This window comes from Heterocephalus glaber, unplaced genomic scaffold (genome assembly GCF_053883595.1).
Source record: "Heterocephalus glaber isolate CG9 unplaced genomic scaffold, H.glaber_assembly_v1.0 deba00001608, whole genome shotgun sequence".
In the NCBI taxonomy this organism is placed as follows: Eukaryota; Metazoa; Chordata; class Mammalia; order Rodentia; family Bathyergidae; genus Heterocephalus; species Heterocephalus glaber.
This window is the reverse complement of record NW_028258379.1, coordinates 15,560,618-15,575,351: the sequence shown is the minus strand read 5'-3', so window position 1 is coordinate 15,575,351 and position 14,734 is coordinate 15,560,618. Positions and strand designations below refer to the sequence as shown.

The following is a 14,734-nucleotide window of genomic DNA, read 5'->3' as shown; positions in this document are numbered from 1 at the left end:
CCCACTGTCCATTCCCAGTGCCACTTTCTGGGCCCCTTCTCTACTGGACCACTGCATGTGCCTCCAGGCCCTGCATGACTACCTTCCAGCCTAGCCACTGGAGGGATCTCGCTTAGGTGCAAATATGACCAGTTACTGGCCTTCAGTGGCAAGGGGTGATAAATTCTAAGCTCCTTGGTCTAAGGATAAACCCTAAGCTCTTCATTGTGTCAAACAAGGTTCCCTGGGGCTTGACCCCCACCTGCTATGGTCCTACCTGCTGTGTGTGCCATCCCTCTGCTTTATGTTCCTGAAACACTGAGCTGCTATCTACCTCAGGCTTCCCTGCCCTGTGTGCCTTTTCCCTGCTGTCCCCATGGTTTGCTTCTCCTGTCTCCTGTACACTCAGCTGGAGCATCACCTCCCACAGAAAGTCCTCCCTGATCTCACACCTTCCAGGGTTCTGAAGATGTCCCTCCACTCACATGTCCCACACAATGCTAAGCTCATCCTGGCCCCTACTGTGTTATATTTTATCTTCAGTTTCTGTCTCCTCCACTAACCTGGGCATGTCCCAGGGACCAAGCCTGTGTCTTGCCGACTTTGTATGCTCAGTACTTTGCAAAGTTCATGGCCGTCAGTAGTGCTCTCTAAATGTTTGAAAGGGAGGGGAGGAGGGGGCCTGACCCCAGAGCTGGTGACCAGGACTTCTAACTCCTAGCCCAGTGCTCTTTCCACTTCCCTCCAGCTGCCTCCCAGGACCAGGATATAACCAAATCCACGCACTGGAGCTGTCCTCACGCTGAGCAGCTCAGCCAACTGCCAGGTGAAGGCTCTGTGAAGGAGCTGGCAGAGGCAGAGGCTCCACCTGACGAAGTGATTCACTGGACTCTCACAGCGAGCGCAGGTTGTCGAGTGGCTCTCAGTGCTCTCTGCATCTTCAGGAAATGGCAGGGAGGAGCAGGAGGGAGGAGCGGGGCTGTAACTCAGCTCCCTCCTGAGGTTCCTGGATGGGGAAGACCTCAGGGTCCTAACTGTCTGCGTCATCGGCCCAGGAGCTCCAGTTCAGAGAACAGAGAGGAGTCTGCTTGGTCTCTGCGCTAGATGGTGACAGGATCAGCCAGAATGCCACCACTCTCTGGGAGGAGACAGGGCTGCCTTTCTAAAGGGATAGTCTGACAGGACCACGTGAGCTCTGTCGGGGACAAGGGCCCACAGTGGGCCCTCCCAAGCCGACTTCATCTCCCCAGGTCTCAGCAACAATAAGCATTTCTCTGACCTTGGCCCTCCCAATCACCCACCCATCCATAGGAAAACCTTCTTCTAGGTTATGGTTGGGGTCTAGATGTCCCCCCCAAACCTCATGCAGTAATAGGTGGCTTTTTCAGAGGTGGTCGAATCTAGAGTGAGTGATGCTGGGATTAAGGGCATGTGATTACTAAACCAGTACAGTGATTGGTTTGGCACCGCCCTAATCCCAGTAATCTGGATAAAAGGGTCAGAGAGATGCTGTTAAGCTTCCCTTGTTGCTTTTGCTTCCGTGCACCAGGAACTGTTTCTCTTCAATGCCCCTCTGCCATGTGCCACTGTGCCTTGGAGCCAGCCGATTATAGACTGAAATCTCTGCGAACTGTAAGCAAACCGCCCCTCTTTTCCCCTTTAACTCTGGGTGTCAGGTATTCTGTCTCAGTAACGAGAGAAAAGTAACTAAGACATGGGTTAAGAGAACCTATAGGCATCAGGCTGCCGAGGCAAGGGGCTGGCTATACGAGTAGACTAGGGAAGGCCTTTTCTCTCAAAAAGCTCTGGAGAATGGCCCCTTTCCCACAGCTAAGAAAAGACAGTATTGTGTTTGGAACAAGGCCTGCAAGAGCCAGCTGGGGAGGGTGACACCCTTCTGTGGACAGTCCTGCTAGGGAAGAGCAAACACTGTTAATACAAAAGTGAGAAAGAGTCCAGGAGACAGGAAAAATCACATTGGCACAGGCAGAGATCCTAACATTGAAGAGAAAAAGAGACAGTGAATGCCAGGAAATGATGACTTTTGTTGAACTACATCTACTTCCCACTCATTTCATATTTATGATTTAGTAGGGTCTAGTTTCCCCTTAGGCAATCAATCTACTTTTTTTTTTTAACAAATAATATATTTTATTTCATCCCTGAAAACAAACAAAAAAGTCTACATCTAATCAACAGAGAACAATAATTTCTTCATTTAAAAGTACAGAGAAGACAAGTTTGGAAAGCTATCTTCATGAAATAATATTTTCTCATACTTATTTTAACAAAATATTATAATTAATGCTACTACTTAATGGTAGCATATTGTAATAATGAACAATGTCTAAAACTAAATTCAGGGCTGGGGATTTAGCTCAGTGATTTCACCGCCTGCTGCACAAGCACAAGGACCCAAGTTCGATCCCCAGTACCAAAAAAAAAAACCAAAAAAAACCTAAATTCAATATAGTCTAAATCTAGAAGCTAGCTGCACTTGAGCAGTTATTATAGAGAATAAATACTATGAAATACAGGGCACCATATGCTACATGGAAAATTTAAATAAAGCGTACTTTGTTCTATACTAGAATTACTAAAGATTAAGTTTTCTTGTGTTGTATACAGTAACTGTTTTCCTGAAAAGATAGTCAATCTTCATAATTTAAATATTCTTAATTATTTTAAGTGATCATTATATAAGATGACTATCTAATCCAAATTTCCATAAAGCAGGATACTCTTATGTAACAAAGTAGTATGTTCTAAGCAATTTATGCAGCAAGAATACCTGTATTATATACATCTGACTAAAGTCCTTGAGTCCCTGACTCTCCCACCAACATAACAAAAGCAAAAATTACCCAAACATGGAAATCATGTGCTTTTCCTGATGGCACAGACACTCAAGGAGTTAAGTTTTGTTTTTGTTTTCTAAAGACAGTCTCACTAAGTCACCTAGGTTGACCTTGAACTTGCAATTCTCCTGCCTTATCCTCCTGAGTAGCTGAGATTACAGGCATGTAACACTGCATCTAGCTAAGGGGTTAAACTTTTAAATTAACATTCATGCATGTGAAAAATCATGAATATAGTTATATTTCATTTCATCATTAAAACATTTTTATTTTTCAGAATATTCAATCTACTTTCTTGCCCTACTGACAATCTCTTCAAAAGATGAGAAAAGGAGAGAGTTAGTGGCCCCCACAAGACGCTCACCAGGTAAAAAGAATACATCTGGCAGGGAAAACCCTATTTTTCTTTCTAAAGAGTTAACAATCCAGTTGAAACTAATTCTTGAACAACTACAGCAAATGGTGTAATATGCCTGGATTATAGTTGGTCAAAAATGGAGAGACGAGCTGTTGCAAAATGACTCTGTACAATGAAATGAAAATGCAGTTGCTGCACAGAATATTTATGAACGGGGATGTTGTGAAAGCCTGGAGTTGGCTAAAGTAGAAGACCATTGCAAGTGGGATTCTATTAAAGCCTTTGGAAATCATTTGTTTTTTATCATGAAGGTGAAAAACAAAGTCCTTGCTTAATGATTCTCCACCAAGGCAGTTCTGTTGAATCTGTATGCAGGGTGTGCAACTAAAACACAGATTTCAGCCAATTTCTTTCAGTCACAAAGCAAAGATAACAGACAAATCCCCCAGCAGAAAGGCTGCCTTTACACAGAGGGTATGAACGCCAGCTAGTAAAAATCTCACAGATGTGGCAGGGCCAAGCAGGGATACCTGGTATGGAAGAAGAAAGGGTGATTTCACCATGAGTGATATATGTAAGGATTCAGATGCAATTGAAGTTCAGAGAGAGGGTAAAGCAGGGCTTGGCTGCCCCAAGGCAGACAAGCTAGGGTAGAGCTCCCTCTTGCTAGAGATACAGAGCAACTCCTAGTTCACAGACCGGAACAGCTGAGAACTCCAAGTCACCAAACCACATGGGATCCTATAGAATCAGAACTCTGTCTCCTGAAGCAGTAAAGGAGCCAGCTATTGACAAGACCTGCAGTTTAATTAATTTGGAAGTCCCTTGGGGCATGGTCACTGGCAATGCCATGGCAGGGAGTCTCCGACATGGAACTAGCTGGTTCAGAACCACTTTAGTGGATTGTGTGTGTGTGTGTGTGTGTGTGTGTGTGTGTGTTACTGGGTCTGAACCCAGGTCCTTCTCAATGAGCTACAACTCATTTTTTATTTAGAGACAGGGTCTCATTCATTTGCTGAGTAGGCAGCAAAAGCCTCTTATTCAAATGATGCCACAAAATATTAAATTTAGCAAAAGGTAGAATTTTATTCAAGGGTTTATAATTATGTTAGATACTTATCATAGTCATTCAATGAGAACAAAAAGATGTGTTTTGATTAATATAAAACTGTTAACTTACAGGTTAAGTGGGACACTTGCAGATTTCTGATAGCTTCAGCACCCAAATGATTCCTGTCTTATTTTCCTTAGACAGGAAGATCAGCAGTTTGTTACAAATGGTAGATAGGCAGGCAGGCAGCTAGGTAGAGAGGCAGAGGTAGGTAGGGATGATGGATAATGCTTCCTCAGCTGCCTCGCTCTCTCAGAATGCTCATCACTTAAAGACAACAGGAAGGGGCTCTGTTCTGAAATCTATGCAAAATAGATCAACCTGGCACAAGATGTCACCTTGGCGGTGCTCTCCAAGGTGTCACATTTCATAAATAATAGGTGTATTAGTATGTGTGTGGATCTTGTTTTCTTTTAAACAGAACAGATAAAATTGTGCTTTAAAAATGTGACCCTGGAGTCAAGTGTGGTGGCACACACCTGTAATCCTAGACTTGGGAGGCTGAGGCAGGAGGACTGCTGTGAACTCAAGGCCAGCCTGGGCTACCCAGTGAGTTCAAGGCTGGCCTGAACTACACAGTGAAACCCTGTCTCAACAAAGTGGCCTTGGCAAGTGACTTAATCTTGCTGAGCCTGTTTTCTAACAACGCCTACCTCACAGAGTTGTTGGAACAGAACAGAGAACATGATGTCTGCAAAGGAGGTTTGCGAGCCATGAGGTGCACCGTTCGGGTTCATCACCTGTCCTGAACACAGAGGCCCTCCCTCCTTCAAAGCCCCTCGCTGCTTTCTGCTGTGCCAGTGCCTTCAACCAATAGATCCAGGTTAGAGCCACCTGCCGTTCCCACACGGACCAACCGACTCAGAAGGATCTCCAGCCACCAGTTAGAAATCACTGTTCTATGCCCCATTTTCCCAGCAATCCTGCACCCATCCTGTCAGAGCCTCCTCTTTGCTCCTGGATGGCTAGCAGCAAAAGAGGAAAGAAGAGAAAATAACCCTAGCCAGGTCCTGGCTTCTTCACTGCTGTTGACCTAAGAGTGAAATTTAACAACCACAGCTCCTAACTCTGGAGCACCTCTGTACATGGATGCTTTGCTATACTAACTCTTTTAATCTTCCCATATCCCTGTGGCAGATGTTATGCCTGCCCATCTTAAAAAGTTTTATTGAGATAAAATTCACACATATCATACAACTTGCCCAGTGAAATATACAATTCAACAGCTTTTAGTATATCCACAGAGCTGTGCAACTACCACCATAATCAATTTTAAAACATTTTTTATCACCCCCAAAAGAAACCCAAAAGCCTTAACTGTCACTTCCATTCTTCCCCTCTCCCTAGCCCTCGGCCAGCAGGGGACAGTTCTACTTCCTGCCTCTGTAGATTTGCCTGTTCTGGACACCTCGTATACATGGAATCATGTAAGATGTGTCCTCTGTGACTGGCTTCTTCTACTCAGGATACTGTTTTCAAGTTTTGTCCATATTGTATCATGTATCAGTACTACACTCTTTTTATGAACAAATTATATTCCATTGTGTGAATATATCACATTTTATTTATCAACTGAGGCACATCTGAGTTTTTTCCATTTTGAGACTATTATGAATACGACTGCTATGAACATTCATGTACAAATTTTTGTTGGCATATTTTCCTTTCTATTGGGTGTGTGTGTGTGTGCGTGTGCGTGTGTGTGTGTATGGAATTGCTGGGTCATATGGTGACTCTATCTTTAGCCTTTTGAGCAACTGCCAGGCCATTTCTCAAAGTGGCTGTGCCATGTTACATTCTCACTAAGAGTTCATGATTACAACTTCTCCCCAACCTCACAAGAGTTATTATCTTTTTTATTATTATATTCACACAGTAGGTATGAAGCAGTATCTCACTGTGGTTTTGGTTTAACTTTCCTTGAGGGCCAATGTTATTGAGCATTTTTCATGTGCTTGTTAGCCATGTATATATTTTCTTTGAACAAATGTACATTGAGGTACTTTGCCCATTTCCCAACTAGGTTATCTTTTCATTGTTCAGTTGTAATAGTTCTTTATATATTCTAGATATGAGTTCCTTATCAGATCCATGATTTGCAAAGATTTTCTCTCATTCTGTGGATTTTTTGTTATTTTTTTTTTCATGGTAACTATGAATTTTATTTTGTTATAGATTTTTTGTCAACAAATTAAACAGAAATAATATTGAGTAAATCTAAGAGGGTATTGCTAAATGTGAAAGTCATCCATCCATCCATCCACCCACCCAGGCATCCACCCAGTACAGTACCAAGGACTGGACATATAAAGATAAGAATATCATCCCCGGCAACACATTTGGGATCCCTCCAGTCTCTCAGGAGCTATCCCCATTTCCCATTCTTATTCCCTATTCCTATTCCCCAATAAATTTTCCTACTTTTAACCTCTGTTGTTCCTTATAATTCATTCTTCAACTTTGAGTAACATGAACTTGGCGTATATGACATCTAGCAGCTTGGTAGTTACATTGCCCCTACATCGTTCTTGGAGGTCCTACTGAGATAACTGGAGGGAGGGAGTCTGGAGACCAGAACTAGAAAGGTAATCAGACTAAGAAGACAGTTGATATTTTGGCCCTGGCTCTTCAAGGTCAACAAGGACCCAGGACATGAGGAAACCTTTCCTAGAGGATCCTACAACTTTGGGCATTCGGAGTCGCGCGGAAGATGACAAATCACCCCGCTGCAAACAGGCAGGTCTGCCCATGCCCTACCGAGGTCCTGAGTTGCACAGAACACGCCGAATCAGCCCACTGCACACCAGAAGTTCTGCCTAGCTTTTTGGACAATGGGGAAAAACAACAAAAGCTTAAAAAGTGGTCCAGCACATGAAACTCTTCTTGAAAATAGAAGAAAGTCATGAACATTGTTGGCAAAGTATTTTACATTTCCAATGAAATTTCATTCCATTGATCTGTTTGGAAGATTGTCTTCAACCTATTTGGCTCAAGCCCATAAACTGTAATTGATTCAGTCATGCAAAGAACCACTTTTAAGCTTGGAATGTGTAACAATGGATGGCAAGAAAGTGGTTTTTGGTTTACTCTAATAATTGTGCAGAGATGAGCTGAGGGGGAAAAGTACCAACCTTCAGTTCTCTCAAATTATTTTTATTTCTGATTATATTGCAAAGAAAGGAGCTGTGGGGTCTTGGAACTGTTTTTCATCTTAACAATTGCTTTGCATTCTAAGATATTATATGTAATTCATAATGTACTACTATAACAAGACATAGCTTTTATATATTACTGGGGTAATGCAAAGAAAATGAATTTTCCTTTGTGTACCACTATTGTCAAAGGAATGATTGCAGATTCAGAAAATGTGCTGTTAACACAAAGTATACACTGAGGAAAGAATTAAGTACGGCACATATGTGGAAGGGTTAGTTGCATCAGCAAGGCATTTCAGGGGTGGTTTTGGTTCTTTTCACTAAGTAAGATACATCGAATTTTGACCCCTTTCAAATCTTTAGGCAAATGATAAATAGTAACACAGGAGCATTTGGCGAGTGGGAGCTGATTTCACGTGCTTACAAACGCTCTGACTACTTCATCAACTCTCTCTCCTGAGGCAAGGATTTGCCCTGGCACTAAGACTAATGTGCTCAAGCTGTTAGAATTAATTTGAGTATCAGAAATGAAATTTAGATTACCAACCATTTCCTGATAGTTACAGCATGTAGAATGTCAAATGTCCTCTTTTTAAAACTAAAGTAAAAAATGAAGAACCATGGTTAATTCACTTGTGCTGATTAAAACAGATATCCAAGTCTGACTTCTGCTTGGAAGCCTCCCCATGCTGTTGTGCCACCAGACGCCCTCCCCAGGGACGTGTCTCTCTGTCTTGCTAATCCTGCTAGATGTTTCCCTTGTGGATCCCTAGCTCGTGGGTTTCTGTGTACATGCTTCTACTGTGAAAGAAAGCTGACCACAAAATCTTCAAGTTTTCTGCTTTCAGCAAATTCTACTGTACCATGCACACCTTAGATATTTCTGTTTTAAAAAATAGTGCAAAAACATATCTGATAGTCAGAGTTGATAGTTCAAGTGAGTTCTCATGCCCAGGAACAGTCAAGCGTCACCTTTAGCTGACTTGTAGAAACTGAATGTAGTTTTGGGGAAATATCCCAGATTATCCCATTAGTTCTCCGCTCATCCAGTCATCATCTACAGATTCCAGCTCTGTTATGACATCTCCAGCCTTGAAGGAGAGCTCCTCTTTATTCTCCATGGAAATCATGCAAGGCTTTGGCCTTTCTCCCCTTCAGACCTACAGCAGACATAATTTTTGCCTCAGCTGGGCAGGTCTGCACGAACACCACAGGGAAGGTCCCCTCCTTGCCACGCAGTCGGCCCCGGTACCAGTCAGAGTCCAGCTGCTCGAGGATCAGGATCCAGTCTCCCCTCTTGAAAGACAAGTCATCACTGGTCTCAGCTGTAAAACTGTGAAGAGCTTTACACCACTCTCCAGAAAGGCTGTTATCCTGAGAATCTGAGCCAGAATCCTCTTTTTTGGTCTTCAGTGGTACCCTTGTACTTAAAACATCTGCCCCGGAGAGGGGGTGATCCTCAGCAAGCTCCAGGAAGTTAAGGGGGAAGATCCCGGTTCTGTCTCCAAGCTCCCCTCTGGCCCATTCCTCATTCACATACTCTTTAAGAATAATTATTTCTCCCTCTGAGAAACTTAACTCATCCTTCTGATCTCCAATGTATTCAAACCGAGCAATGCATCTTGGGTCTTTATTAACACAATGAGATGAAACGGATTCTCTTTTCCCACTTCCTCCTTCTGGAATATCAACGATAACTTCGACGTAGTTGGCAGGAAACACACCAGTCTGGTTTCTACATTCCCCTCTGTACCAGTCTGTATCTATTTTTTCATGAAGATAAACAATTTCTCCAGATGTGAGGTTCAAATCATCAACTTGCTCTGCTGGAAAATCATGAAGAACAACAGCATGAGGAGTATTACTGTCAACAGGCTTCTGAGCATGGCTTGAATCCTTAGCGGCCAAAAGGGGCTTACAAGAGAGTTCTCCAGGGTTTTGAGACACAATGTCTTCACTGGCAATCCCATGAGGCACAGGTAGCATGTATCTCCTGCACAGAAGGTGTCCTGGTTTGGGGCGAGGGGGTAGCTCCGGATCTTGACTTTTAAAGACTTGACTCTTGGCTTTTGAGAGTCCAGATGCCAGATGACTTTGTTTTTTCTGAAGATCCACGTCAGAAGAGGACCGATTGAAAGGCATTTTGCTTGATGTTCTAGTGGCAGAAAGTTTGGGGGGAGGTGGTCTCTCAGGGGCCCCTTTGGGAGGAGGTCGTCAAATTATAATCACTTTTCCATTTACAGGTCTTGGTGGCAGCCTTGGGGGTCCTCGTCCAGAACTTCCTGTTTCACCTGTATGGTCAGGTTCCACATTTTTTGTTCTGTCAATGTTACTGAGTTTTCCAGACACTACATTGTAAGTGTTTCCAATAGGTTTTTCAGCAGGGAGTGGAGGTGGGCTTTGTGGATCCTCAGGTAAACATTTTCCTGGTTTGGCTGGAATTCGAATTACAGTGGGCTTCCTGGTGGTTGCTGGTTGAATTGCTCTTTCTTTTGTTGGTTCTGTTTTTGTGGGGAGCTGAAAGGGATCTAGAACCACTTCTGAACCAACAAATTCTTTAGCCAGGTTCCCAGATGAGGAGGGCAAAACATCATCATCAAAGCTGATGAGGTCAATGTCCGCCAGGGGCTTGCTTTGCAGAGCTGGAACTGGGGGAGAGGCTGGGGGCCCTTCTCCCAGTGACCTGAATGCTTTGGCTTGTGATGCTACCGAGAGTCGGGGAGGCACAAGGACTGGTTTAGGTGGAGCTGAAGGGCACGGAGGGTTTTCCGAGGAAGCTGATTTCTTCAGCACCAAAGGCCACGGAGCAGGAGTTGGGACTTTCCTCCCAACACCAGGACTCTCAACCATGGGCCCTCCTCCCAAAATCTCATGATTACCACTTCATATAAGGCCAGGAGTTGGTTTCTTTGGCAATTCAGGTTTGGTTACAGGGGTGCTTCCTGCTGCTTTCAGTGAAGAGTATGGGGCGAACCCTTCCCTGGGGGTCACCTTGAGTCTGTTTGCAGTCGAGTCCCATTCCCCAGAAGCCCTGTTAGCAGCTGGTTTGGGAGCCACAGAAGGTTTCCCTGAGGAAACAGCAGTCTTTGGGGGAAGTGTACGGGGAGTAATTTCTGGTTTCTTGGTCAGGCCCGAGGTTTCTGCATTTGTCTGACCCTCAAATGCTTTGATCCTTGAAACAATATTATTTTGGCTTTGTTCTGTGTTCATAATGTTCATCACTGTCTGACTATCTAAGTCGTTGTTATCCAGCAGAGACTGGGGCCGGCCTGGGGATGACTCCTCTTCTGGGATTGCTGGACTGATTTTCTGGTGACTTTTTTCTTTAATGTTAGTATCTCTAACTACTGGCCTGAGGTTGCTTTTTGATCTTGGTCTTGGCACAGGACATCTTGTAGCACTGGTGTTTTCTGGACAATTTTGTTCATCGGAAATATCAAAGACTATTAAAGGTGCTACATTTGCTGGAAGATCGCCACATGAGGCTGCTGGGGGAGGCTGCAGAGGCTTGAGAGGTGCCTGCAGTGTTTGAGGCAGATAGTTGTCTATTTCTTCTAAAAAGTCCGTCTGAGTTGCAGAAGTAATAGTGTGCCTTGGAGTGGCAGCAGCATTATTATTATTTGTAGCACTAACTTGAACTTGGTTGATTTCTTTTATGACTTGTTCATAAGAGGGTGGGAGCTCAGCAGGAACCAGTTCATTTGGCCTCCAAGGGCCAGCTTCAAGAGTCGGGGGAAATCCCAGGCCTGGGGGTGGGCCTCGTGGAAACCACGCGGCTGGCCTCAGAGGCTCCGCTGCCACAATGGTGATCTCTGGCCATCTCCTATCCCGATGAAGTTCACTTTGAATAGAAGTCCGAGATGCTCTTCCACGGGGCATTTTGCTGTACACTATTCATGAGTGATCTCTTGATTACAGCTCTAACAGACGACAAGGGTCCTTGGCTGGAAGAACGATGCTCTGGTTTATTTCGTTCGTTGCGACCTGCGGCTTGCGGCGCTCGCTCGCGAAGCTCGTCCTCCGTCCTCCTCGTCCTCCCGCTGCCCTCCTCGTCCTCCCGCTGCCCTCCTCGTCCTCCCGCTGCCCTCCTCGTCCTCCCGCTGCCGCCGGCCTTCAGCCATGGGCGAGGGCGGGTGAGCTGCGGCCCGGAGCCCCGCCCCCTTTTGTTATACTTTGAGTCCTTTGATGCACAAAAGTTTTCAATTTTGTTGTCTAATCTATAGTTTTTGGTTGCTTGTGTTTTGGTGTTTTTGGGGGGGGTCACAGCAATGAAACTATTGCCGAAACTAAGGTCATAAAGATTTATAGCTGTTTTCTTCTAAGAGATTTATCATTTCAGCTACTAAATTTAGGGGTTTGATTCATTTAGGGGTTTTTTGGGGGGGTTTTGGTACCAGAGACCGAACTCAGGACCTTGCACTTGCAAGGCAGGCACAGTGCCATGAGCTAAATCCCCAGCCCAGTTTTTACATCTTTTTGTTTGTTTGTTTGTTTTTCATACTGGGGATCAAACTCAGGGCTTGCGAGGCAGGCAGCAGAACTGCTGAGCTAAATCCTCGGCCCTAGGTTTCATTTTTATATTTAGTTTGAGGTAGGAGTTTATTGTTTCCCATTTATAAAAAATCATTCTGGGGGTGGGAAGCAACCTTGTTTTCCTTGAAATACAAAATCCATCAATGTTGGTGGTGAAATATCAAATTTATATATACAAACTCCAGTCATCAAGCTAGTCGAGGAATGGTTCATGGATGAGCAGAACCCAAAAAGTATTTGAAAAAAAAAGTATTTGAGGGTGCCTCCGTTTACTTTTCACTTATAATCCAAAACCTGCACACGGGTTGTCTCATTCTAGGCCTCTACTCAGAACCCCAGATCTTTATCTGAAGTGGCACTAACCAGACCAGTGTGCTTTTCACCCTGTGTTGACAGTTCACCTCATTTCTCAGGACAGCATTACCTCAAACAGCAGGCCCCCCTGCACTGACCAGAAGGGACCTGGTGGTGGAGCAGTCCCATTTTGTGGAGCCTTCATCCACCTCAGCTTCCAATCTGTTCCTGGACTACTTGAGATCTGGTAGCCAAGTGTGAAACACAATTTAGTTTTCAGTCTCTTATCTCATATTTGAGAACCAACTATCCAACTTCCTTCTTCTTTACTGCTGACCAGGCAGTTTTCCCACAGAACTAAAAACCCTCCAAATACCCACATCTCCAGAACAGTATTTTTATTTTCTTCTCCATTTTCACAAGAGAGGATATGGAAGCTCAGATATCTAGTGACCTGCCAGGAGCCAAACAATTCCAATGCAATGCCTTGCTTTGAAATGGCATTGATTCCAAAGAGCTCAGAGTCTTTATTTGTTGGCAAGGGAGGGAAACACCAAGGAACTTGTCATCCAGAGCACCTATATGCACTATTCTTAGTAAAGGAGGCCCTGAAGCCAAAGAGCAGAGCACAGCACATGACAGGAAGTGCACAACCTTGAAGAATGGCTAACCCCAGACTCCCAGCACCTCCAGAGCCTGCCTGAATTGGTCCAAATTTCCTTCTAGGTCTTTCTCCTGCAAACTCAGGCCAGTTGCTTTGTGCCTTTTAGGCACAGAAGAGGGGAGAGAGATTTGAATAGTTTCACATCATTCAGCAAGGTAAGCCTCACCTGGGAGAGAATTCAGTTTCCCAACTATAAGTCCACATTGCCAGTAAACCTGGGGACACCAAAGGAAGATGACCAGCATTGAGTGAAGAGGCCACTTTGTAGGGCTGCTAAAAACTAGTGGTTGATAGGCATCCAGCAATGACTTCAATACCACAGGAAACAAGATAAGGGGCCACACAAAGCAGCCAAGGGGCAAGAGAGGGCTGAAGAGCCTTCCCACTCACAGCATGTGGAGACAGCAGTAACTCTAGCTGCATCTGAACTGCACAAACCACCAGAAACAGGCAGGTCGGCTTGCTTTCCTGAATCCCAGGCCATAGGCTCAAAATGCCCTCCTAATACCAGTGCTGTCAGATTAGATAATTCACTACAAATGTACTAGTTCCTATAAAGGTAACTGACAGGCACGATGTGCTACGGACAAGATCATCTTTGCATACAGCACCTCACTTAACCTTCATGATGCAATGTTATGAGCTTTAGTTTCCTTCATCTATAAATGAGGACACTGATGCTCTGAAGAACCAGCTGACTTGTCCAAGGTCATGCCAGGCACATGTGACACAGCCAGAACAACCCAGATGCTTAAACTCAAACCCAAACCCCAGAAGCAGCCCCTCTGGTTAGGCTGGAACAGTGACCTGCTCCTATGACAACCGGACACTTCGGAACACAGCCTGGCCAGCATTGCCAGGCACGGGGCACCCTCCAGGAAATGGAAACCCAAGGGGAAAGTATTTGAGTCAATTATAAAAACTTGAAAGTAGATCACAATCCACCTTATGTGTGTGCCTTATTGCCAAGTATCATGTGAAAACTTTTCAGCATTAATTTCATTATCATAGCAACTCTAAAAGGTAGGCATTATTATTATCCCCATCTTAATATAGAAACTCTAAGGAAAAGCCATAGGAACTTTCAAGAATGACTTCTGCTAAGAACACACTGTCCAACTACATTCTGAACACCATCTCTCCAAGGGACCCCATGCTAGGACAACAAGTATGACCAAGCCTATAATTTTAAATAAAAGCTCCAGAACTCTTCTGAATGCTCAGGGTTTGGTACCAAACAAGACTGAGTATCAGAAGGGCCAATGTCAAACACACTCATTGCTGCTAATCACTGTCAATCATTCTTCTTCCAATGTAATTGTTTACAAACAAGAAAGCCAACCACTTTTAGAAATGAGCTAACAAAGTTATAGAACCGAAGTAGAAATTCAGGACTTCAAAGATGACTTGGGAGGTTCTGTTCCAAGAAAGGACAGATTGGATCTTTCTGCCAACCAAATAAGACCAAAAAAACCCCATCATAACCAAGGGGAAGAAGGCCAATGCTATTCCAAAGAGCCACAAATCAAAAACTGATTATGCAAGCCTCGCTAAAAAATGTCCGTGGGCTGCCTTTATGCTTCAAGTCACTAAAAACACAAGCTAGTCTAGGCCAATGTTTACCCAGCACATCATCTGGTTCGGGGCAACTTTTTATGCTCAGGCTAAAATGTGGATGAACATCTAAGTCTCTTTTATGAACAAACTAGAGAGATCACCTCCAGCCTATGACCCAAAGATTCCAATTCACCCTCCACTGAGAACACTTGAAATATTCTCAAA

At 44.2% G+C, this 14,734-nt stretch overlaps 2 protein-coding genes and 1 pseudogene across 4 annotated transcripts in view; all 3 read right to left on the bottom strand.

Moving 5' to 3' along the window:
* The window catches only part of Jdp2 (Jun dimerization protein 2), a 48,806-nt gene that overhangs the window by 19,320 nt on the left and 14,752 nt on the right, over positions 1-14,734 (bottom strand). The window lies entirely within an intron of this gene.
* LOC101717466 (SH3 domain-containing protein 19 pseudogene) lies at positions 8,436-10,311 on the bottom strand (annotated as a pseudogene).
* LOC147822767 (uncharacterized) lies at positions 10,345-11,534 on the bottom strand. The gene has a single exon (XM_087195408.1). The coding sequence runs from the start codon at positions 11,338-11,340 to the stop codon at positions 10,345-10,347; it is 996 nt and encodes a 331-aa protein (XP_087051534.1). The 5' UTR covers positions 11,341-11,534.